The sequence below is a fragment of the Scyliorhinus torazame genome, chromosome 1, assembly GCF_047496885.1.
Source record: "Scyliorhinus torazame isolate Kashiwa2021f chromosome 1, sScyTor2.1, whole genome shotgun sequence".
Classification (NCBI taxonomy): domain Eukaryota; kingdom Metazoa; phylum Chordata; class Chondrichthyes; order Carcharhiniformes; family Scyliorhinidae; genus Scyliorhinus; species Scyliorhinus torazame.
The window spans coordinates 42,885,513-42,910,766 of record NC_092707.1 but is presented as its reverse complement, the minus strand read 5'-3'; the positions used below and the strand labels follow the sequence as shown (position 1 = coordinate 42,910,766).

The following is a 25,254-nucleotide window of genomic DNA, read 5'->3' as shown; positions in this document are numbered from 1 at the left end:
AAGGAATACAGGACCGGCATGTTCCTGTGAGGAAGAAGGATAAATACAGCAATTTTCGGGAACCTTGGATGACGAGTGATATTGTAGGCCTCGTCAAAAAGAAAAAGGAGGCATTTGTCAGGGCTAAAAGGCTGGGAACAGACGAAGCCTGCGTGGAATATAAGGAAAGTAGGAAGGAACTGAAGCAAGGAGTCAGGAGGGCTAGAAGGGGTCACGAAAAATCATTGGCAAATAGGGTTAAGGAAAATCCCAAGGCTTTTTACACGTACATAAAAAGCAAGAGGGTAGCCAGGGAAAGGGTTGGCCCACTGAAGGATAGGCAAGGGAATCTATGTGTGGAGCCAGAGGAAATGGGCGAGGTACTAAATGAATACTTTGCATCAGTATTCACCAAAGAGAAGGAATTGGTAGATGTTGAGTCTGGAGAAGGGGGTGTAGATAGCCTGGGTCACATTGTGATCCAAAAAGACGAGGTGTTGGGTGTCTTAAAAAATATTAAGGTAGATAAGTCCCCAGGGCCTGATGGGATCTACCCCAGAATACTGAAGGAGGCTGGAGAGGAAATTGCAGAGGCCTTGACAGAAATCTTTGGATCCTCGCTGTCTTCAGGGGATGTCCCGGAGGACTGGAGAATAGCCAATGTTGTTCCTCTGTTTAAGAAGGGTAGCAAGGATAATCCCGGGAACTACAGGCCGGTGAGCCTTACTTCAGTGGTAGGGAAATTACTGGAGAGAATTTTTCGAGACAGGATCTACTCCCATTTGGAAGCAAATGGACGCATTAGTGAGAGGCAGCATGGTTTTGTGAAGGGGAGGTCGTGTCTCACTAACTTGATAGAGTTTTTCGAGGAGGTCACTAAGATGATTGATGCAGGTAGGGCAGTGGATGTTGTCTATATGGACTTCAGTAAGGCCTTTGACAAGGTCCCTCATGGTAGACTAGTACAAAAGGTGAAGTCACACGGGATCAGGGGTGAGCTGGCAAGGTGGATACAGAACTGGCTAGGCCATAGAAGGCTGAGAGTAGCAATGGAGGGATGCTTTTCTAATTGGAGGGCTGTGACCAGAGGTGTTCCACAGGGATCAGTGCTGGGACCTTTGCTCTTTGTAGTATATATAAATGATTTGGAGGAAAATGTAACTGGTCTGATTAGTAAGTTTGCAGACGACACAAAGGTTGGTGGAATTGCGGATAGCGATGAGGACTGTCGGAGGATACAGCAGAATTTAGATTGTCTGGAGACTTGGGCGGAGAGATGGCAGATGGAGTTTAATCCGGACAAATGTGAGGTAATGCATTTTGGAAGGTCTAATGCAGGTAGGGAATATACAGTGAATGGTAGAACCCTCAAGAGTATTGAAAGTCAAAGAGATCTAGGAGTACAGGTCCACAGGTCATTGAAAGGGGCAACACAGGTGGAGAAGGTAGTCAAGAAGGCATACGGCATGCTTGCCTTCATAGGCCGAGGCATTGAGTATAAGAATTGGCAAGTCATGTTGCAGCTGTATAGAACCTTAGTTAGGCCACACTTGGAGTATAGTGTTCAATTCTGGTCGCCACACTACCAGAAGGATGTGGAGGCTTTAGAGAGGGTGCAGAAGAGATTTACCAGAATGTTGCCTGGTATGGAGGGCATTAGCTATGAGGAGCGGTTGAATAAACTCGGTTTGTTCTCACTGGAACGAAGGAGGTTGAGGGGAGACCTGATAGAGGTATACAAAATTATGAGGGGCATAGACAGAGTGGATAGTCAGAGGCTTTTCCCCAGGGTAGAGGGGTCAATTACTAGGGGGCATAGGTTTAAGGTGAGAGGGGCAAGGTTTAGAGGAGATGTACGAGGCACGTTTTTTACGCAGAGGGTAGTGGGTGCCTGGAACTCGCTACCGGAGGAGGTGGTGGAAGCAGGGATGATAGGGACATTTAAGGGGCATCTTGACAAATACATGAATAGGATGGGGATAGAAGGATACGGACCCAGGAAGTGTAGAAGATTGTAGTTTAGTCGGGCAGCATGGTCGGCACGGGCTTGGAGGGCCGAAGGGCCTGTTCCTGTGCTGTACATTTCTTTGTTCTTTGTTCAATGCCCCTGCACCTAGCCCCCATAGCTCGTCACACCTCTGTGCCAAGCAATGGCATTTCCAATACCATTGGTTCTACACAGTGTGTAGTGAGTCAATGAATCCTACAGTGATAGCAGAATGTGTAAAAAAGCTTCATTTCAATACATTAAAGAAAAGACATTTCACGAAAGGCATTAAAATGATCAATCATCCAGACGCTTCAAAGTATCAATAACATAAACTACAAACTTCTGAAGCCACTTAACCTTGTGTAAATAAACACTGTGAAATTGACAAGATCAGACAGCCAGAGCTGTCAATCAAACAATGTTATCCTTGGGGCACGGTGCTTCAACACGTTTAATGGGCATCTAGGCTCTGATCCGAGTCGCAAGAGACATGGGGCCATGAAGTGGCATGGATGAGAAATGGGGTGTGAAGGGATGAGGGCAGGAGGGCCTTTGTGCCTTTAATTTAACTGGAATGAAATTCCACAGCACCTAAACTGGTCTTTAAAGTACGCTCCCTGAGCACCCTGCATCCCCGTGGCCGACTCTGCATTTTTTCCCAGATCAGCTGGCCCGACTCCAGTTCACCCGCCCCCGGCAATAAGGATACCACCTTTGTAGGCACTTTCTGCAGTGGATTGTGGACCAAGTCGGGTATTTTCCTCATTCCCGCTACCCCGCATCAAGGATGGAAATACAGACCACAAAATGCTTCTGAAAATAGCGTACTGCAAACCAGTACTGCAGTGTTACGCTGCCCTCTGCAGGTGATGTGGTTGTATAGCAGCTCTCAGTCTCACACCGCAAAATAAAAAACATCAGGGCCGGGATTCTCTGAAAACGCAGCCAAGTGTTGACGCCGGCGTAAACACCGGAGTGTTTCACACCGGCGTCAATGGGCCTCTTGGCCCAGCGATTCTGTTGCCCACAGGGGGCCAGCACGGCACTGGAGTGCTCTGCGCTGCTCCAGCTGCCGTATGCGGCCCTGCACTGCTCGCTGCGGGTCCGGCTCCGCGCAACATGGCGGAGCCACACAGCGGGCTGGTGCGGAAGAAGGTAGCCCCCCACCCGGATCGCACGCGGCCGCCGATCAGTGGCCCCCGATCGCGGGCCCGGCCGTCGTGGAGGCCCACCCCCCCCCAGAGTCTGATCCCCCCGTCCCCCCCTACCAGGACGGCGACCGCGGCCACGGGTCCGAGCTCCCGCCGGGTGGAACAATACGGGAACTACGCCGGCGGAACTCGTCGGGAACCCGGCCGGTCGATCGCGGAGAATCACCGCGGGGGTCTCTTTCAACGGCCCCCGACCAGCGCCTTGTCGACCACGCGTGAGCCAGGCAGTGATTCTCCGGAGAATCGTGTCCCGGCGCCGAACCGCCGTCGCGGGCCGTCTCGGCGTCAACGCCAATTCTCCGAGCCAGCGCGGGCTCAGAGAATCCCAGCCCACATATCAGAAACTCTGAAAGCAAACTTACAAACGCCTGTTTCCTTCTCATCCCCAATGATGGACAATTAAACACACTCCCACAATAATAGGACATTTTGTGTGTGGATATTTTTATTCGCCCCACCTCTACTGCAGATACCAGGGAAACAATAATTCCAATTCTCGTCCCATACATATAGGTGCCCTAAGGTAGACGTTTGCCTGTTTCCATAGCTGGTAACTCCTCGTAACAGGTCGGTAGCCTGTCGCCTGGAGCTTATAGCTTGAGAGTCACCACTCCGCATCAAGTGTGGCTGACCAGAAGTCTCTCCCGCTCTTACCGCCAGCCATTGACGTGTTTGGAAGGGTTTGCAGGTTGACACCAACCTCTTTGATCGCGTTATGAACGCACCTTCCTTGGCCATCAAGTCCTGGGGTGGGACCCGAACCCGGAGCTTCTGGCTCCGAGGCAGGGACACCAACGCTGAGCAACAAGACCTCCAGCGAAACAATAAAGAACCCCCAAAAGTTAACACCCCATCCCCAAACCTCTAACAGAATGAAAAGGAGACATTGAGGAGAAAATGGGCAGACTGCAAATGAATGAGAGATAAGAGAAAATAAAACTTGGAGTCTCAAAACTGTTGAATTTTTCATCTAATCAACAGTTCTGCAGAAAATGTAACGTTATATTTCTGACTCACTGATGGGAAGGAATGGTTCGAATGTGGACATCCAGTGCCCCCTGCAGGTTTAAATTGGAGTGTACAGGAATTGAAATTTCTTTGTGCAATTTCTTCAATTTCTTTAAAATAAATTTCTTTATTGGTAACTGATCTGCCTGGTTGTTCGGAATTATTTAGATCCACGAGTTAGTAATAAAAATAGGAATATAAAGGCGTGTCACTCTTTAATGACTTGAATTAGCTTTACGTTTAACCACCGGCTCACCACAAATTTCAATGAGGTTGCTTTCCTTTCCTCACACTCTCCCCTTGACAGTGTTAGCAAAAGGAAGGATTCGGAGATGACAGGCCAGAATACTGGAGCTCATTCACTGACATTGCCTGGAGTAGGGCCTGAACCCTTCATCTTCTGATTCCGAGGGAGGAATGTTACTGCTCAGCCCGAAAGGTTTGCTCCAGAGAACAGGAGCCCCTCGGTAAAATTTTAATTCCCTCATTTCCACATTAAACTGTAACGGACGACACTTTTGGAGTTAGGCCAGTGACGAACTTTCAGCACTCCCTCTGTCGACAACATTCTCTGACAGGGAGGAGGTGCAATGAGATCCCCCATTCTAATGGCTCCCATGACACCACCTTATCTAAATGTATAACCTGCCGGTGCACAGTACAATCCAAACGTACATTCACTGTGTATTACACTGTTCGGCAGTACAGAGAATAAACAGCACAGAACATCCTTTATTGCGGAATAGGGATGCATATTAAGGATGTGCAGTGAAAATTGTGGAATATATGTTCAGAGGTGGTTTGTATATCCCATGTATTTTCTATAGATTCAGATGGTCCTCGGTGCCGTGTCCTCCACATACTTTGCCGGTTCATGCTGTGCGTTCTCTACACATGCCTCTGCTCATCCTCTACATAGCCCACCACATATCACATATCCATGCAAGTACGTGTATAGAAACGGAATAATGTTCTACATGGTCCCTTTTTAGAGCATACGGATGACTCTTGTTCATTGATTCACCTTACCCACTGTTAAAACTGTGGACACAAGAAGTACAGTTTAAAAAGGAGGGACCAAAGCATGACAACATTACATGGCATATTCTAAAATAAAGCAAGAGTCCCCTCAATATGCTGGGCATATTTTCAAGGATCCTCCAAGCTGCAATCCAGTCTACATATGTCTTGGATTTCCACTGCATTTTCTATACATTTCCTGCTGTTTTATCGTGGATTTTTTCTATATATTTTGATACTTCCCTTATCTTTCCTTTTCAAACTACCTTGTATATATTGGGGCCGGTTAGCTAAGTTGGCTGGTTTGTCATGCGGATTGATGCCAACAGCGCAGGGTTCAATCCCCGTATCGGCTGAGGTTATCCATGGTTATCTCAACCTTGCCCCTTGCCTGAGGTGTGGCGACCCAGGTTAACTCAGGTTAAATCACCACCAGTCAGCTCTATCTCTCTCAAAAGGAGAGAGGCGACTTTCATTTCATGTATTGCCTTCATTTCCTGCTGTTCCACACTGTCAATGATCTATTTAACACACTATTTCCTCAATGCACGTCTTTATTCGATATAACTGTTTCCTATCGCTTGTCCCGCATCAATATTATTTTTTCTGAAAGTATCCTCCAAGGGTTTTTGTTGTGACAGTTTGTCTTTCAGAAGGGGCACTTGGCTCCTCGTTATTGGCAATCTTCTTCTTGGTTCTAAAGAGGTATTTTCACATCCTACTGTTCTCAGATAAATCTTCCATCACCTAGAAGTGCCACAGCTGTATTGTAGCCAGACATAATTCCTTAAAGAAAATGGTTGACGCCATTTTCTCACGCCGTTTTCAGCAGTAATTTTCTGGCTTTTTAACAATCTGATGCACGATCAATGACCACTAAAGCGAGGTTGTAGTCCAACTGAAGGCTTTAATAAGCTGGATGTTTCCCCCAGCAGCTCAGGTACAGAAAGAAGGCTGCTGGGGCGGCACGGGCTCTTATACCCCGCCTTGCAGGGCGGAGCTACCATACAGCTTGACCAATATGAAACATACAATATCTACCAATGGTGTTCCAGCATTACCAGGTACCGTAACACCTCTACACAGACTACCACACAATCATATGTCATGTAAATGTTCATAGAAACAAAAACACATTGAGCTTGATTCTTTGTTCACTTACCCCTTCCATTGGTGAGATGAGGAGGTCATAGAGGGCACGAAGAGGTTGCTTGCTGACTGAGTTCAGTTTACGGGGTAAAGAGGAGGTGGAATCTTGAAGGCTCGACGTGTTGCTGCTGAACAGACTGTTCATACTCTGACAGCTTCTGAAAGGACAGAATATAATAATGTGCTCAAAACCAACTTTCCAGCTTCTTAGTGTTATGGTTATCACCACTAAGGTCCTTTGGAGGACCCTGACCAGATTTAACTGTTCAGTCAAAATACCCACTGCATAAATATTTGCTGATCATGTGTAATCGCATCAATGCATTATTTTGCGTTGCTCAAACATATTTTTTCTCACGACTTTCAGTCGCCCGTTCAAATCTGATCAAGGATATCTTACTACAACTGCAATATTACCACTAGAAAAAGGGCAACAGTTTTGCAATATGTGTCATAGCAAGATGAGTGGGGTTAGGTGACCACAACACCCCCCTCCCTCAAATATACACGAAACAGCCCTAGGCTGCATTTTAGCCCGCTTGTCTGGTCAGAATATTAAAATATATTTAGCTCAGGGCTAAATCGTTGGCTTTGAAAGCAGACCAAGGCAGGACAGCAGCACGGTTCAATTCCCGTACCAGCCTCCCCGAACAGGCGCCGGAATGTGGCGACTAGGGGCTTTTCACAGTAACTTCATTTGAAGCCTACTTGTGACAATAAGCGATTTTCATTTTTCATATAAGCAACCTTTTTGAGACACTCCATTGTGAAGAGCTTATATTGCAACAGATCTTTCCTGTGGAATTAACAGCCGCTATTGCCCAAATACCCACAGGAGCGATGCACAATAACATCGCCCAGCAAAGAAAAGGTCCTGCGTGGAATCCACAAGCAGACTGTTGCACAATAACGCCATAGACATAATGGCTGCAGAATGGAATGCCACAGAATGGGTGCGCGGGAGACCCATTCAATCAGAAGGGGGTGCAAAAGGCCGAGACCCAAACTCCATTGCGATTCAATGCACAAGTCGTCAGGGACCATTCCATTTGTGTGGACAAAGGGAAAGCAGATACAATAGTCACCTGACAGAAACCAGCTTTTGTAAGAAAAAGTCTTGAGAGCAGCCTCATGTCAGTCAGCCTGGAAGACAAAGCGACTCAGAGGGAAGCCACGTCACCCAGCAAAGAAAAGGTCCTGCCCAGAATCCACAAGCAGGCAGAGAAGGGGAGCTGGTCTTCTTTACCTATCAAATTCCAAGAAGTCAGATGCCACAGGAGCATGCCTACACCTTCAACTGGAGCAAATCCAGATGTTGGCGATAGTAAACCGTTGCAAATTCATCACCAGAAACTGAACACTTCTATTTTCTTCAGTGAATCATCAGGTTGCCAACGCTTCAAACTTTTACCTCAAGTGACTCAAGTGCAACCATGACTTTAGGGGCTTTAAAAAAATCTAAGTGCTTCTTACCTCTTCTGTAAACTTGTGTGTGTGTAATACATTCGGGTGTTGAGAGGTAAACACTTGTTCTTCCTTTCTTTAAAACTTATAAGAAATTCTGTCTTGTGTTTGTTTCATAGCAGTGAAGGGATTAAACACTCTTTCCTAATAAAACACCTCTATCTGCCATCAGTCGAGAGGTGGAAAAAGGAGGGCCACTCTCCCATCTCTCCCGTGACCATAACAACCACCTGTAGCAGCTGTCCTCTGTTTCTCGTCCAGCCACAAAAGTATCTCATCAAACTCCTGCTTCACATGAATTATATCGTAGCTTACAACAAATGAACTTTCAGAGGTAAGGCAACAGAAAGCCCACTCAGTCCCCTACACCAAATTTTAGATTATTCTAGAATGGGTTTCCCTCTCATAAACACCACTTTGTTTCCTTCCTTGCCTCGCTCCATGGGAAGATGGCCGACATCCCCTCCCACAAATGTCAAATGGCAAGATCTTTATAACCTCCATTCTACCTTGGAAAATATTAACCCAGGTTCCAAACTAAGTACCTTGGGCGGGATTCTCCGACCCCCCGCCGGGTTGGAGAATCACCGGGGGCTGGCATGAATCCCGCCCCCGCCGGTTGCCGAATTCTCCGGCACCGGGTATTCGGCGGGGGCGGGAATCGCGCCGTGCCGGTTGGCGGGCCCACCCCGGCGATTCTCCGGCCCGTGATGGGCCGAAGTCCCGCCGCTGTCAACCCACGCCAGCCGGTGTGGATTGAACCACCTTTGGGACGGCGGGACACGGCGGTGCGGGCGGGCTCCGGGGTCCTGGGGGGGGCGCGGGGTGATCTGGCCCCGGGGGGTGCCCCCACGGTGGCCTGGCCCGCGATCAGGGCCCACCGATCCGCAGGCGGGCCTGTGACGTGGGGGCACTCTTTTCCTTCCACCATGGCGGAGGCGGAAGAGACCTCCTCCACTGCGCATGCGCGGGGATGCCGTGAGCGGCCGCTGACGCTCCCGCGCATGCGCCGCCTGGCAAAGTCAGTTTCACGCCAGCTGGCGGGGCACCAAAGGCCTTTCCCGCCAGCTGGCGGGGCGGAAATCAGTCCGGCGCAAGCCTAGCCCCTCAAGGTGAGGGCTCGGCCCCTTAAGATGCGGAGACCTCCGCACCTTTGGGGCGGCGCGATGCCTGACTGATTCGCGCCGTTTTTGGCGCTGGTCGGCGGTCATTGCGCCGATATCGGAGAATCCCGCCCCTTATCAGAAATCTGCTCCATTTGTTCATTATTCTGTGCAAGGGGAATTATTTTCTGATCCTTAATCTTGTTCAAAGTTTATGAATCTTGTACTTGTATCCTATAGTCTTAAGCTAATTTACTAACTTGCTTACTTCAGCTCTATCTGCACCTTTCATTAGTTTAAAGACATGCAACCTATCTACTCTCAGTTCTCTTCAGTTCCCTTAAAACAATTTGTAAATCTGCCCCAAAGTCTACAGTCACTTTTCTCCAAGACTTTTTAATGCATTGATACATTTTTTTTAGAGAGGGATGGTTTTCTTCCATAGATAGATAGAATTTACAGTGCAGAAGAAGGCCATTCGGCCCATCGAGTCTGCACCAGCTCGTGGAAAGAGCACCCTACCCAAGGTCCACACCTCCACCCTGTCCTCATAACCCAGTAACCTCACCCAACACTAAGGGCAATTTTGGACACTACGGGCAATTGAGCATGGCAATCCACCTAACCCGCACATCTTTGGACTGTGGGAGGAAACCGGAGCACCCGGAGGAAACCCACGCACACACGGGGAGAATGTGCAGACTCCGCACAGACAATGACCCAATCCGGGAATTGAACCTGGGACCCTGGAGCTGTGAAGCAATTGTGCTAACCACAATGCTACCGTGCTGCCCTACAATGCTACCCTCACCACATATGGGATCGGGTTCGGAGGCAGTGGTGGTGGGGGGGAGGGGGGGGCCGGGGGGGAATATTTTCAATGCTTCTGGCTTCCTGCGCTCCTCCACGTTTCTGGGCCAATGTCACTGAGGTGGGGTTGGCAGCAGAGGTTCTACCAACCCACAAACAGTGGTTGGCCAATCAAGGATCGGCAATGATTATGAAGGCGTAAGTCCAAAGGCCTGGGATTCAGCTCTCTCAGACAAGCTTCATTGAGGCCTTTCCCACCTGCCTGGGGCATAAAAAGGTTCACAGAGGGCCCCTCAAGATGGAGGTGCTCGCTCTCTCTCTCTCTCCTCTCCCCTCTCCAGGCTTCAGCTTCCTCCAGACTGCAGGGCCTATATAGGCCAATTCGGGGGAAGTCACTGCTTAGTGACTGTCTCCGACACACCATAGGGTCGTCACTCTCATTTAAGCCTGACACGAAGGTCCTAACCCAAAAGGCAAAATGCTGCCTAGAGTAACTAAACCTCTCGCAGACACAAGAGTGACCTCACCACTGACTTGTACAAGATCAATAAAACATTTTTTTGCCTTGCAACCAGGGGCGCGCTGCCAGCGTGAAAGAGAAGCCTGATGATTGGAGAATTCCAGCCCCTATATAAAGATAGACTTTGTTCAATCAGGTGTATCCCGCTGTTAACAGCGATGTTATTAATAAGATTTGATGAATAACAGAACTGGGCCTGAAAAATAAATTTTATACCCATGGAGTACTTCTGAACAACTACTAGACTTTTAAACATTCCAAAAATAATAATAAACATCCAGAATACTTTAGCATCCATTCTCACTCCACACGGAAGTCTCAATTTTTAATTTCCTCTGTAAATATTTTTTGAAGTGGTTTTATTGATTGCTTTATGTTTCCTGGTTGGGTGTCTGTGAAAATCCCAGAATGTGGGCCAGGATCCTCCCTCCGGCTGTTGGGATTCTCTGCAGCTGCCAGCAGCGCACCCCTGTCAGTGGGTTTCCCGGCGGAAAGGGGGGGGGGTGTTCAATGGGGAATCCCATTGACAAGCGGCGGGAAGATTGAATCGCTCCGCCAAGAGACACCCAGCTGGGGGGCCAGAGAATCCAGCCCGTGATTGATCACTTGGACAACCTGATGACACGACTCCATCTCCACTCTGGAAATGCCCAGTCAAGAACTCTGTCATCGGTTGAAGAATCACTGCACACTGTTCGAGATGAAATTCGTGAGAGAGAGAACGAAAAAGAGAGAACGAAGAAGAGTGAGAGAGATCTCTGGATCTCGCGGGTGGCACGGTAGCATAGTGGTTAGCACAGTTGCTTCACAGCTCCAGGGTCCCAGGTTCGATTCCTGGCTTGGATTCACTGTCTATGCGGAGTCTGCATGTTCTCCCCGTGTCTGCATGGGTTTCCTCCGGGTGCTCCAGTTTCTTCCCACAGTCCAAAGATGTGCAGGTTATGTGCAGGTGGATTGGCCATGCTAAATTGGCCTTAGTGTCCAAAAAAGGTTAGGTGGGGTTAATGGGTTATGGGGATAGGGTGGAAGTGTGGGCTTGGGTGGGATGCTCTTTCCAAGAGACGATGCAGACTCGATGGGCCAAATGGCCTCCTTCTGCACTGTAAATTCTAGGAGGATCTCTCAGCAGCGGTTGCTCTTGCTTTTCCGTTAACCAGTCTCTGCACCAATATTAATGATCATTGCCAAATCTTTTGGCTTTTCTGCTTTTGACATGGAGTTCCCTTCATGCTATTACCTGCGCGCACTTTCATTGCCCTTCAGAGGACGGAAGGCCGTTCTAACAAAGCAGCTACAACTGAGACTTTAACCTACCTTTTGTCTTCACAAATACTGATAAGAATGGCACCTGTCCTAGATTAGTCTTTTGTCAGTTTGAAGTTTTGTCGTTTTTCTGACTGTCATAAGTTAATGTTTCACATTTACCTGTTCTTCACAATTCGCTATCTTGAGGCCACTCTGAAGATCCCTGTTGGTACTTTCTTTCCAAGTTAAAAAGGCAACAAATTATATTTATAAGATCATAAGAAACAGGAGCAGGAAATATCAATTTGGTCCCTCGAACCTGCTCCGACATTCGTTAAGATCATGGCTGATCTGAGTGTGGCCTTAATTCCACTTTCCTACATGTTCTCCATTATCTTTAACTCCCTTGTAGATCAAAAATCTGTCCAACTCAGCCTCGAATGTGCTCAATGGCCCAGCCTCCACTGCTCTCTGAGGTAGAGAATTCCAAAGATTAACAACCCTCTGAGAGAAGAAATTCCTCCTCATCTCTGGGAGGGATTCTCTGATCCTGAGGCTAAGTGTTGACGCCGTCGTAAACAGCGTTGCGTTTCTCGACGGCGTCAACATGGCCTCAGGAGCAGTGATTCTGACCCGTACAGGGGGCCAGCTTGGCACTGGAGCGGCCCACGCCACTCCAGCTGCTGATACTGGTGTCAGATGGGCGGCGTGGGTCTGCGCATGTGCAGTGGGACTGGCGCCAACGCGCGCATGTGCAGTGGCTCCCTTCTCCGTGCCGGCCCCGACGCAACATGGCGTAGGACTACAGGGGCCGGCGCGGAACAAAAGAGGCGCCCAGCCCGAGAGGCCCGGCCCGCCGATCGGTAGGCCCCGATCGTGGGCCAGGCCACAGCGGAGGCCCCCCCATGGGGTCGGATCCCCCTCCCACCGCCCCAACCAGGCTGCCCCGGATCCATGCACGCCGAGGTCCCGCCGGGTAAGACCAGGTGTGAACGGCACCAGCAGGACTTGGGTTTTTGTGTGTGGCCACTCGGCCCATCCCGGGCGGAGACTCACCGGGGGGGGGGGGGTGGCATCCGCTGTCCCGACAATCGGCCGACCGGTGTTGGGGCGGCAGCGCGCAATTCGCGCCTGTCGCGGCGATTTTTAAGCTGTGTCCAATAGTTCTAGATCCCCCGTGATGGGGGAGATTCTCTCACCATCTATCCTGCCCAGCCCCATTAGTATCTTTGAAAAAAAAAAATTTAGAGTACCCAATTCATTTTTTCCAATTAAGTGGCAATTTAGTGTGGCTAATCCACCTACCCTGCACATCTTTGGGTTGTGGGGGTGAAAGCCACTCAAACACGGGGAAAATGTGCAAACTCCACATGGACGGTGACCCAAAGCCAGGATTCGAACCTGGGATCTCGGACCCATGAGGCAGCAGTGCTAACCACTGCGCCACCGTGCTGTCCTCCCATTAGAATTTTATATGGACAGCACGGTAGCACAAGTGGATAGCACTGTGGCTTCACAGCGCCAGGGTCCCAGGTTCGATTCCCCGCTGGGTCACTGTCTGTGTGGAGTCTGCACGTTCTCCCCGTGTCGACGTGAGTTTCCTCCGGGTGCTCCGGTTTCCTCCCACAGTCCAAAGACGTGCAGGTTAGGTGGACTGACCATGATAAATTGCCCTTCGTGACCAAAATGTTTAGGAAGGGCTATTGGGTTACGGGGATAGGGTGGAAGTGGGGGCTTAAGTGGGTCGGTGCAGACTCGATGGGCCGAATGGCCTTCCTCTGCATTGTATGTTCTACTTTCTATATGTTTCAATAAGATCACATTCATTCTTCTGAACTCCAATGAATATAGAGACAATCTGTTTCACCTTCTCTTACTCGACAATGGGCACAATTCGGCAAAACATTGCTAAGTATGGTCTTCGGCTGGAAACGAGGTGTGATTCCCGTTGAGTGATTAGGCGTGATCCAGATTGCAACCCAGCCACACTTAGATAAAGGGCTGAATTTTCCACTTCGCAAAGCCGGCAGCGGGCGTCGGGGCGGGATTCACGCCGCCTCCCCGATGATTCTCCGGCCCGGTGGGGGGGGTCAGAGATTCCCGCCCGAGAATCTGGTTCACACCCAGCGAGGGCATGAACCAGATGGCGTCAGCAGCGGGCCAAGGGCACCTCGCTCTCTTCAGCGCCTGTCTCTAACGCTTTTTAGGAGCTGTCCTGCTACTCTCTCAGCATAGCCAGATGTGCGCCAGGTGCAACGTGGCCAGAGAATCGTCCCCAATATCTTCTTCCCAAGGATCAATTTATTGACCATCTTGGACCTGCTTCCAATCTAAGTATATTCTTCCTTATGTTAGGGGTCCAAAACCGTACACCAGTGTTCTAGGTTTGGTCTCACCAATGCCCTGTACAGTTGAAGCAAGAATTCCACAGTTTTATGCACCTTCCCTCTTGCAATAAAGGACAACATTTCATGTGTCTTGCTAACTACTTGCTAACATTTTGTGAGTCATGTACAAGGACACCTAGATCCCTCAATACCACATTTATGTAGCATCTTTAGCATGGGATAACATCCAAGGCACTTCACAAGAACTGCCAAACATAGCTTGACACCGAACTACATCGGGAGATCTGAGGGCAGATGGCCAAAGGCTCTGTCAAATAGGCAGATTTTAAGGAGTGCCTGGAAGGGGAAAAACCAAGGAAGAGAAGTAGAGGGCTTAGGGACGGTATTCCGGGGCTTTGGGCTGTGGCAGCTGTAGAGATAGCCTTCAATAGCGCAGTGATTAAAATCAGGGATGCATCAGAGGCCAGAGTTAGAGGAACAGAGAGATCTTGGAGAATTTTAGGGCTGAGGGAATTACAGAGATAGGGAGGGACAAGGCCATGGAGCGATTTGAAAACAAAGATGAGAATTTTAAAACTGAGCATTGTTTACCCAGAAGCCAATGTACGTTCAGCGAGCCATTCGGCCCATCGAGTCTGCACTGGCCTGGAAAGAGTACCCTACTTAAGCCTACGCTTCCACCTTATCCCTGGAACCCAGTAACCCCACCTAACCTTTTGGGCACTAAGGGGCAATTTAGCATAGTCAATCCACCTAACCTGCTCATCTTTGGCCTGTAGGAGGAAACCGGAGCGGAAACCCATGCAGACACGGGGACCAAGTTCAGACTCCTTACGGACAGTGACCCAAGCCGGGAATTGAACCCGGGTCCCTGGAGCTGTGGGACAGCAGTGCTAACCACTGTGCCACCGTGGCCCCAGTCAAGTCTAGAGGTAACAAAGGCATCGATGAGGGTGTCAGCAACAGATGAACTGAGCAGGGGTGGAGATGGGCAATGTTCGGAAGTTGAAAAAGAGATACTCAGACATTACTGAACATATTACACACCCGGTCCACTAATCAACATTGTACGCGATTGTATCAATGGATTCACATCATTCTGATGGCCTTTCCCAGCCATGAGATTGACTATACATCTCTAAATAACATAAAGGACAGCATTATTGTTTAGCCTTATTCGAGCATGCTTCAGGTAAAACACTAAACTGATCTGAAATTATCAACACTGAATCAGGGTATTTGATGAGGACTCGTGTACTGAGGTAGTATGGGCTGAGGTTAGAAACAGGAAAGGAGAGGTCACCCTGTTAGGGGTTTTCTATAGGCCTCCGAAAAGTTCCAGAGATGTCGAGGAAAGGATTGCAAAGATGATTCTGTATAGGAGCGAAAGCAACAGGGTAGTTGTTATGGGGGACTTTAACTTTCCAAATATTGACTGGAAACGCTATAGTTCGAGTACTTTAGATGGGTCCGTTTTTGTCCAATGTGTGCAGGAGGGTTTCCTGACACAGGGGGCGTCATTCTCCGACCCCCCGCCGGGTCGGAGAATCGCCGGGGGCTGGCGTGAATCCCGCCCCCGCCAGTAGCCGAAGTCTCCGGCACCGGATATTCGGCGGGGGCGGGAATCGGGCTGCACCGGTTGGCGGGTCCCACCGCTGGATTCTCCGGCCCGGATGGGCTAAAGTCCCGCCGATAAATTGCCTGTCCTGCCGGCGTGGATTAAACCACCTTTTGAACGGCGGGACAAGGCGGCATGGGCGGGCTCCGGGGTCCTGGGGGGGGTGCCCTCACGGTGGCCTGGCCCGCAATCGGGGCCCACCGATCCGCGGGCGGGCCTGTGCCGTGGGGGCACTCTTTCCCTTCCGCCGCCGCCACGGTCTCCACCATGGCGGAGGCGGAAGAGCCTCCCTCCACTGCGCATGCGTGGGAAACTGTCAGCGGCCGCTGACGCTCCCGCGCATGCGCCACCCGGAGATGTTATTTCCGCGCCAACTGGCGGGGCACCAAACGCCGTTTCCGCCAGCTGGTGGGGCGGAAATTCCTCCGGCGCCGGCCTAGCCCCTCAATGTTGGGGCTCGGCCCCCAAAGATGCGGAGCATTCCGCACCTTTGAAGCGGCGCGATGCCCGTCTGATTGGCGCCGTTTTGGGCGCCAGTCGGCGGACATCGCGCCGTTTCCGGAGAATTTCACCCAGAATGTAGATAGGCCAATGAGAGGCGAGGCCAAATTGGGTTTGGTACTGGGTAATGAACCAGGACAGGTGTTAGATTTGGAGGTCGGTGAGCACTTTGGTGATAGTGACCACAATTCGATTACGTTTACTTTAGTGATGGAAAGGGATAGGTATATACCGCAGGGCAAGAGTTATATCTGGGGGAAAGGCAATTATGATGCGATGAGGCAAGACTTAGGATGCATCGGATGGAGAGGAAAACTGCATTGGATGGAGAGGGATGGGCACAATGGAAATGTGGATCTGTCAGGCAGGGAGGAAGTGGTCGAGCGAGGGAACCGTCGTTTACTAAAGCAGTCGAAACACTTGTCAAGAGGAAGAAGGAGGCTTATGTAAAGATGAGACATGAAGGTTCAGTTAGGACGCTCGAGAGTTACAAGTTAGCTAGGAAGGACCTAAAGAGAGAGCTAAGAAGAGCCAGGAAGGGACATGAGAAGTCTTTGGCAGGTAGGAACAAGGATAATCCTAAAGCTTTCTATAGATATGTCAGGAATAAAAGAATGACAAGGGTAAGAGTAGGGCCAGTCAAGGACAGTAGTGGGAAGTTGTGCGTGGAGTCCGAGGAGATAGGAGAGGTGCTAAATGAATATTTTCCGTCAGTATTCACACAGGAAAAAGATAGTGTTGTCGAGGAGAATACTGAGATTCAGGCTACTAGACTAGAAGGGCTTGAGGTTCATAAGGAGAAGATGTTAGCAATTCTGGAAAGTGTGAAAATAGATAAGTCCCCTGGGCGGATGGGATTTATCCTAGGATTCTCTGGGATGCGAGGGAGGGGATTGCTGAGCCTTTGGCTTTGATCTTTAAGTCATATTTGTCTACAGGAATAGTGCCAGAAGACTGGAGGATAGCAAATGTTGTCCCCTTGTTCAAGAAGGGAAGTAGAGCAGCCCCGGTAACTATAGACCAGTGAGCCTTACTTCTGTTGTGGGCAAAATCTTGGAAAGGTTTATAAGAGATAGGGGGTGAAATTCTCCCCCAACGCCGCGATGTCCGCCGACTGGCGCCCAAAACGGCGCCAATCAGATGGGCATCGCGCCGCCCCAAAGGTGCGGAATGCTCCGCATCTTTGGGGGCCGAGCCCCGACATTGAGAGGCTAGGCCGGCGCCGGAGGGATTTCCGCCCCGCCAGCTGGCGGAAACGGCGTTTGTTGCCCTGCCAGCTGGCGCGGAAATGACATCCCCGGGCGGCGCATGCGCGGGAGTGTCAGCAGCCGCTGACAGTTTCCCGCGCATGCGCAGTGGGGAGAGTCTCTTCCGCCTCCGCCATGGTGGAGGCCGTTGCGGAGGCGGAAGGGAAAGAGTGCCCCCACGACGCAGGCCCGCCCGCGGATCGGTGGGCCCCGATCGCGGGCCAGGCCACCGTGGCGAGATCGCCCCGCGCCCCCCCAGGACCCCGGAGCCTGCCCACGCCGCCTTGTCCCGCCGGTAAATACCTACTTTAATCTACGCCGGCGGGACAGGCAATTTCTCGGCGGGACTTCGGCCCATCCGGGCCAGAGAATTGAGCGGGGGTCCCGCCAACCGGCGGGGCCCGATTCCCGCCCCCGCCCAATCTCCGGTACCGGAGACTTCGGCAACTGGCGGGGGCGGGATTCACGGCGGCCAACGGCCGCGGGTAGGAGAATGACGCCCAGGGTGTATAATCATCTGGAAAGGAATAATTTGATCAGACATAGTTAACACGGTTTTGTGAAGGGTAGGTCGTGCCTCACAAACCTTATTGAGTTCTTTGAGAAGGTGACCAAACAGGTGGATGAGGGTAAAGCAGTTGATCTGGTGTATATGGATTTCAGTAAAGCGTTTGATAAGGTTTCCCACGGTAGGCTACTGCAGAAAATACGGAGGCATGGGATTCAGCAGTTTGGATCAGCAATTGGCTGGCTGGAAGAAGACAAAGGGTGGTGGTTGATGGGAAATGTTCAGACTGGAGTCCAGTTACGAGTGGTGTACCACAGGATCTTTTTTGGGGCCACTGCTGTTTGTCATTTTTATAAATGACCTAGAGGATGGCGTAGAAGGATGGGTGAGTAAATTTGCAGATGACACTAAAGTCGGTGGAGTTGTGGACAGTGCGGAAGGATGTTACAAGTTACAGAGGGACATAGATGAGCTGCAGCGCTGGGCTGAGAGGTGGCAAATGGAGTTTAATGCAGAAAAGTGTGAGATGATTCATTTTGGAAGGAATAACAGAAAGACAGAGTACTGGGCTAATGGTAAGATTCTTGGCAGTGTGGACGAGCAGAGAGATCTCGGTGTCCATGTACATAGATCCCTGAAAGTTGCCACCCAGGTTGAGAGGGTTGTTAAGAAGGCGTATGGTGTGTTAGCTTTTATTGGTAGAGGGATTGAGTTTCGGAGCCATAAGGTCATGTTGCAGCTGTACAAAACTCTGGTGCGGCTGCATTTGGAGTATTGCGTGCAATTCTGGTCGCCGCATTACAGGAAGGATGTGGAAGCATTGGAAAGGGTGCAGAGGAGATTTACCAGAATGTTGCCTGGTATGGAGGGAAGATCTTATGAGGAAAGGCTGAGGGACTTGAGGCTGTTTTTGTTAGAGAGAAGAAGGTTAAGAGGTGACTTAATTGAGGCATACAAGATGATCAGAGGATTGGATAGACAGTGAGAGCCTTATTCCTCGGATGGTGATGTCGAGCACGAGGGGACATAGCTTTAAATTGAGGGGAGATAGATATAGGACAGATGTCAGAGGTAGGTTCTTTACTCAGATAGTAGTGAGGGCGTGGAATGCCCTGCCTGCAACAGTAGTGGACTCGCCAACACTAAGGGCATTCAAATGGTCATTGGATAGACATATGGATGATAAGGGAATAGTGTAGATGGGCTTTAGAGTGGTTTCACAGGTCGGCGCAACATCGAGGGGCGAAGAGCCTGTATTGCGCTGTAATGTTTTTTGTTTTATAAAACACACAGGCCCCGGAGCAATCACAGAGGCTTCCCCTGACTGCATCTGTTACATACATACTTCTGTGATGTAATTACAAAGTGTACATGTAGTGCAAGTGCTGATAAAGGTCTCTGGTTAATGGCAGAAAGTCAAATCGGCTGGTGGCAACTCTCCAATGCTATGCAAGCTCAGCCTGTGTCAATGAAAACAGTCGGAGGGTGAGTGGAAGTCTTTTATTATTATCCAACTGGAAGTGCGGTTATTCCTCCCCTGCCTGTAGGTTAAAAACTGAAGGAGCAGTGGAAATTGCAAGTACTCATTTACCGTTAATTGGAAATAGACTCAATTAGCAGAGTTCATTGGCTAAATAAATTTAATTTTTAAAAAATGATTCCCCCTCACAACCGTGATACAATTCTGATCATTATCAGTCCTTAGTGAAAACAATGCTGTCAAGGAAAGGCTCTGTAAGCTGCTCCAGGCTCTGTTATTTCATAACCACTCCAATCCATTTTTGCCGATTTCATTCTCAACGGGATAATAAAACAGAACATTCCTACCTCTCAGTTTATTTTGTTGCTGGACCAGGGACTGAACCCTGTGCTGATGGCACCAATCTGACCCGTCCAGGCAACTGAGCCAACCAGCACCCCCCTCCTTGGTATTCAAGTCCCGAACTTGTGGCTCAGAGGCAGGGGGGCACTGATATAACAGTGCAAGCCCATTCCCACAGTCACAGGAATGAGTTCTGTTAGATATTGTTCCATCAACATTCTTACACTAGATGGCACTGGAGATTAAGAAGTGAATGTCCTCTATCCTCCCCTCAAATCATAATGAACAACCAGCGGCCAGATTCTCCGTCCTTGAGATTAAGTGATGACGCCAGGGAAGGATTCGTGGAGTTCTATGACAAAATAACTGGACCCGCATCTGGACCGATTCAGCGACTGTTAAGAGGTTAGCACCGGCGCCATGTGGAACACAATCGATTCCAATGAGAAACGGTACAGGATTCGCCGGATCTGTGATTGTCACTCAGGAGGCTGACAAGCTGCAGCCGCATATACACACTGCTCTCCCCACACACACCGTCCCAGCCAACAAGGTGGCAGAAAGTCGCGGGGCCCCGAGGTTCACCGACGTGGAACTGGAGACCCTGCCAGACGCTTTGGAGGAGAGTGGCACCCTGTATCCAGGGGACGGAAGGAGGCTGCCAGCTGCCGCCGTTCGCCAGACCTGGGCGCAGGTGGCACAGGTGGCACAGGTGTCCAGTCCATGGGCAACACTGTCCGGGCCGGCCAGAAGTGCCAGAAAAAACTGCACAACGTCCTCAGGGCGGCCAGGGTGAGTAGGTAGCACTGTGCCCCTGGCACCAACTCCCGTCACACACACCTGTAACCCACCTCCACCATGTGCTGGCACCCACATCGGCCGCCATGGATGGGTGCCCTGGCCACTGAAGCCACCCATCCCCTGGCTGCGTGCGTTGAACTGTCTAATGCTGTGCTTTTACTGTTCCCCAGCCTCTCTCTCCCCCCCCCCATAACCGCCGAGGCGGGAGATGACTGGAGGGGGATCACCGGACTGCAGCCCCTCAATGCAGCAGAGCAGAGGACCCTGGACATGGTTGGCAGGCCGAGGAAAGGGATGGGAGTCAGCATTGGATGAGGACGTGAGACCCTGCTGAGTTGCAGTTCCCCATGGCACGTGGGGTACCACACCCCAACACCACCCCACAACACCCTCACCCCAACACCAGCCTCACACCCACACCATGCCCACACCACCCTCACCCCAACACCACCCTCACACCCACACCATGCCCACACCACCCTCACCCCAACACCACCCTCACACCCACCATCCCCACACCAATCCCACACCACCCTCACACTCATACTAACTCCACCCCACAACATGCACACATGCCCGCTCCACCACCACTGCTATACCCCCTCCCAAACACACACCATCCCCAAAACCCCCACTCCCCCCCAGCCCGCGATGCAATTACGCGTCTTGTCTTGTGTCTTGCAGGAGGTGCTGGTGATGGGGCGGGCCGGTTTGATGTCCCCCGCCCCCAGACACAGCAACAGCCAGAACCCCAGGTGCCGACAGCGGTGAGGACAACACCGAAATGGACGGGAGACATTGACCCGAATCCCAGGACACCCCAGCGGTGTCCAGGGATGACACAGATTTTCCGTCACTGTTGTCTCTAACACCCTCCACCATCCCAGAGTTACTCACCTCGGTTGGGCATGTTAGTGAAGAGGCTCCTGGGACACTATCTCGTGTATACTGAGGGGGCGCCTCGAGGGGGGAAGGGGCCAACCCCAGGGACTGGCTGCCGTCCAGACAGGTTTCGAGCTTCTGGAACAAACAGTCTCATTGATTGTGGAGATTCAGTCGCAGAGCCAAGGACAACATGAGGGGTTGTCGGCAAGCATCCAGCACATGCAGGTGCAGTTGGAGGAGTACCATGTTAACGCCAGCACTGCGTGGATGGCCTCCATGGGGGGGGGCTTGGGGACGAGGGCTTCAGCCATGGGTTAACATGTCCACAGCCTGGGGCAGTCTGTACAGGCGGTGGCTGAGCCTCAGGATGGGGCTGGCCTCTCTTCAGGCAGCCATGTGACAAGGCCACCTGGATATTGCAACGGTGTTCCTGAGTGTGGCCCAGTCACTGCCGGTCATGGCTGAGAGCGTCGGCAGCATTGCCCAGGCTCTGGTCGACATGGCCCAGACACAGAGGGAGTGGTCCAGTCCCAGAGGGAGATGGCGCAGTCACTGGCCGATGTAGCACACACGTAGGTGGTGGTAGCACAGTCGCAGCGTGATGTGGCGCACCTCAGATGGTGGTGATCCACTCGCTGTATTCCATGGCCGCGAGCGTGCAGACCCTGGTTGAGAGGGTAGCGGGTCTCCAGGACTGGCAGCGCCATATGGCGGGGTAGCCTCAGGGGTTTGCTCCGCTCGCACCCCCATCCCATGGAGTAGCCCAGGGGCCATCGGGCAACCAGAGAGAGGAGGTGGTGATAGGGCCAGTGCCGGTGACTCCTGCAGGGGGATGCCAGAACACGGCAACACCTCGGACTCCCCCGCCACCCTCCTGTCCCTGGTACATCACATGGGCAGCGGGCAGAACAGGGCAGCACCACGCCACCTGATACACCCGAGCAGCAGCCAGACCTATCCAGGCTCACTTGCCCTCGAAAATAGCTGCCAGAGGGGACCCAGGTCGCAGGGCGGGAATCACAGCAGGCTACCTTCACTCCTGATATATTGTCTGGGGATCCACCTATGCGTAGCACTAGGGCCCATGAAGCCAGAAAATTAGACACCAGTTAAGTTGGCACGGGTGCAGGGCAGAGTGTAATGATGGGGGTTAGGGCACAAATCTGTACAGATATTTTCATGTGAAACACCTGTGCACAACATTACTACCTGCGTTGGTGCTCAGTCAGAAGGGTGTGAGGGGTGGGCTGGTCTGGGCTGGCCGCAGAAGTGGCACGGGTTGAGGTGGGGGGGAATGGGCGAATGTTGGGGGGAGCGGGGCTTGGCCCAGGGGCCGCAGTTTAGCCAGCCTTCACCGCTCCGGTGTCCTTGGATACAGTCAGTTATAGAAGATGTTGCAGTTATTAGGAGATTGTGGTTTGTTGGTAGACTTCTGGTAGAGTTGGCTTCTCCAATGAGGCAACATACTACTTACAAGAGGGAAAGGAGAGCGAGCAGCCTTCAATCTACTTCCTCTGCTGAAGATTTTCTTGACACAGCCTATTTCACTTGCAATTGCTGTCTAGTGATTTGCTTTGCCTTGAAATACCTTACCCATTGTGTATTGCCAGAGGCTTTGGGTATGTCTGGCTGTGGCAGCCATTGTTTCAATATCAAGTAATTTGCATTTTTACTGCCTCTTCCGTGAACAGTTACAAGTTATGATGGGTGTCTGGATTATAGGAATTGTATCTCTCTTCACACTCTCCTGAGAATGATTTGCTTGTTGGGCAGCACGGTAGCACAAGTGGATAGCACTGTGGCTTCACAGCGCCAGGTCCCAGGTTCGATTCCCCACTGTCTGCGTGGGTTTCCTCCGGGTGCTCCGGTTTCCTCCCACAGTCCAAAGACGTGCAGGTTAGGTGGATTGGCCATGATAAATTGCCCTTAGTGACAAAAAAAAGGTTAGGAGGGGTTATTGGGTTCCAGGGATAGGGTGGAAATGAGGGCTTAAATGGGTCGGTGCAGACTCGATGGGTCGAATGGCCTCCTTCGGCACTGTATGTTCTATGTTCCTCATCTGCACCTTGGAATGTGGCCTTGCATTTTTAAGCCGACGCTCTGCCTCAGTTCAAATTGCAACATTTCCTGTTAGTTGAAATTTGAAAATTCATGTTTTCAAAAATAAACGGGCCCCTCTGCATTTGAAGAGGATGTAGTTTTTGCAGCAACAGAGTTCACTAACCCATGGTGAGAAGGATGGAAATATGGGCAAAATAGAGGCAGCATTTGCTAGTTCTCAGTGTGGGTACAGAAGATATAAGAACATAGTACATAAGAATGAGCAGGATTCGGCAATTCAGCCCCTGGAGCCTGCTCCGACACTCAATACGCTCTCACCTTGGCCTCAACTCCACTTTCCTGACCTTTCCCCGTCATCCTTCAACCCATTTCTAATTCAAAATCTGTCTCTCTCCTCCTTAAACTTACTCACTGTCTCGGCAGCCACCGCACTCTGGAGTGGTGGATTCCGTAGATTCACGACCCTTTGCGAGAAGTAATTACTCATCTCTGTTGTAAATCTGCAACCCCTTTTCCTAAAAATATGGAGCTGGATTCTCCGATTCCGGGGCTATGTTGGCTACCGATTCCCCGATTGGCTGGGGGCTAGCAGGGCGGCAGTGTAGAGCACACGGCTGTAGCTGCAGATACGCTCCAGAGAATTGCCGGGTCTGTGGCCGCGTGTGCGGCCTGCAGCAGCTGTGCGCGGACCCAGTCTGCGAAATAGTCCCCCCCTTCGGCCAGCTCGCATGCCCCAGACCATCCCCCCCATCCACAGTGCCCCCAGCCCCGAATAATGTCCCCCCCCCTGCCCGCGGATCGTCCTTCCCTCCACTGTGGCACCGCTGGACTGAGTCCGCAGCCGCCACGCCAAGTTCCCGATGGGTGAGACCACATGAGACTCACGCCGTCGGGAACTCGTCCGGTCGGGGGGGAGCATCGGGGGGGGCGGGCCTCAGGCGATGAACACGGATTCTCTGGGCATTCACCGAACTCGATTTCAGGGTCGGCGACCAGAGAATCCAGCCCATGAATTGCCCAACAAGAGGAAACATCCGCTCTACGTCTACTTTGTCAAGACCCTTTATCATCTTATACTCCTCAAATAGATAGAATCATAGAATTTACAGTGCAGAAGGAGGCCATTTGGCCCATCGAGTCTGCACCTGCCCTTGGAAAGAGAACCCTACTTAAGCTCATGCCTCCACCCCTATCCCTGTAACCCAGAAACCCCACCTAACCTCTTGGACACCAGGGGCAATTTAGCACGGCTAATCCACCTAACATGCACATCTTTGGAATGTAGGAGGAAACTGGAGCACCCGGAGGAAAGCTAGACAGACACGGGGAGAAAGTGTAAACTCCACACAGACCTGAGGCCGTAATTGGATCTGGGTCCCTGGGGGTGTAAGTCTGCAGTGCCAACCACTCTGCCACCATGCTGTCCTCTTCTCTCATTCTTCTAAACTCTAGAGACTACAGGCCTAAACTGCTCAATCTCTCTTCATCACACAAACCACTTATCTCTAAAATACAGGCAGGCCTACTTGCACTGGGGGTGAGGGGAGTGTATGTAGCAAAGCATACTGCCTGTGCTGTAATGATGAGCAAAACATGCACTGGGTTATCATTTTTCTGGTTACAGCGAAAGGTACAGATGCTGGATGGTGAGATTAGTAGTAATGCTGAGAGTACAGTCGGTGTTAGCAGTGGGCTATGTAGCAAAGGGTGTTGTGATATGAGATTTATTTATCTTTATCTTAAACTTCTGTCAATCTCTATCACCTCAAAAGGATGTGACATGTTATTCTCATGACTTGTAGTCAGATGTACTATACGTATTATACGTAGCCTCCTCGTTAACATTATTTGAATATAGTCTTCAACTAAAGAACCCACATCATAGTCTCACAAATCCTTGTGTATGATTGGTTCATTTACATCAAGTAGAGAAGAATGCAACATGGTGGTCGTCTGGTTTTTGA

The 25,254-nt window shown here is 50.9% G+C and overlaps 1 protein-coding gene across 6 annotated transcripts in view; it reads right to left on the bottom strand.

Annotated features, from left to right (window-relative positions):
• ttc28 (tetratricopeptide repeat domain 28) overlaps positions 1 to 25,254 on the bottom strand; it is a 1,212,158-nt gene that overhangs the window by 132,948 nt on the left and 1,053,956 nt on the right. For all 6 annotated transcript variants that reach the window (XM_072489716.1, XM_072489732.1, XM_072489724.1 and 3 more), the window contains one exon: positions 6,371 to 6,515. In XM_072489716.1, the coding sequence (XP_072345817.1) occupies positions 6,371 to 6,515 (145 nt within the window). The remainder of the gene's footprint in view (positions 1 to 6,370; positions 6,516 to 25,254) is intronic.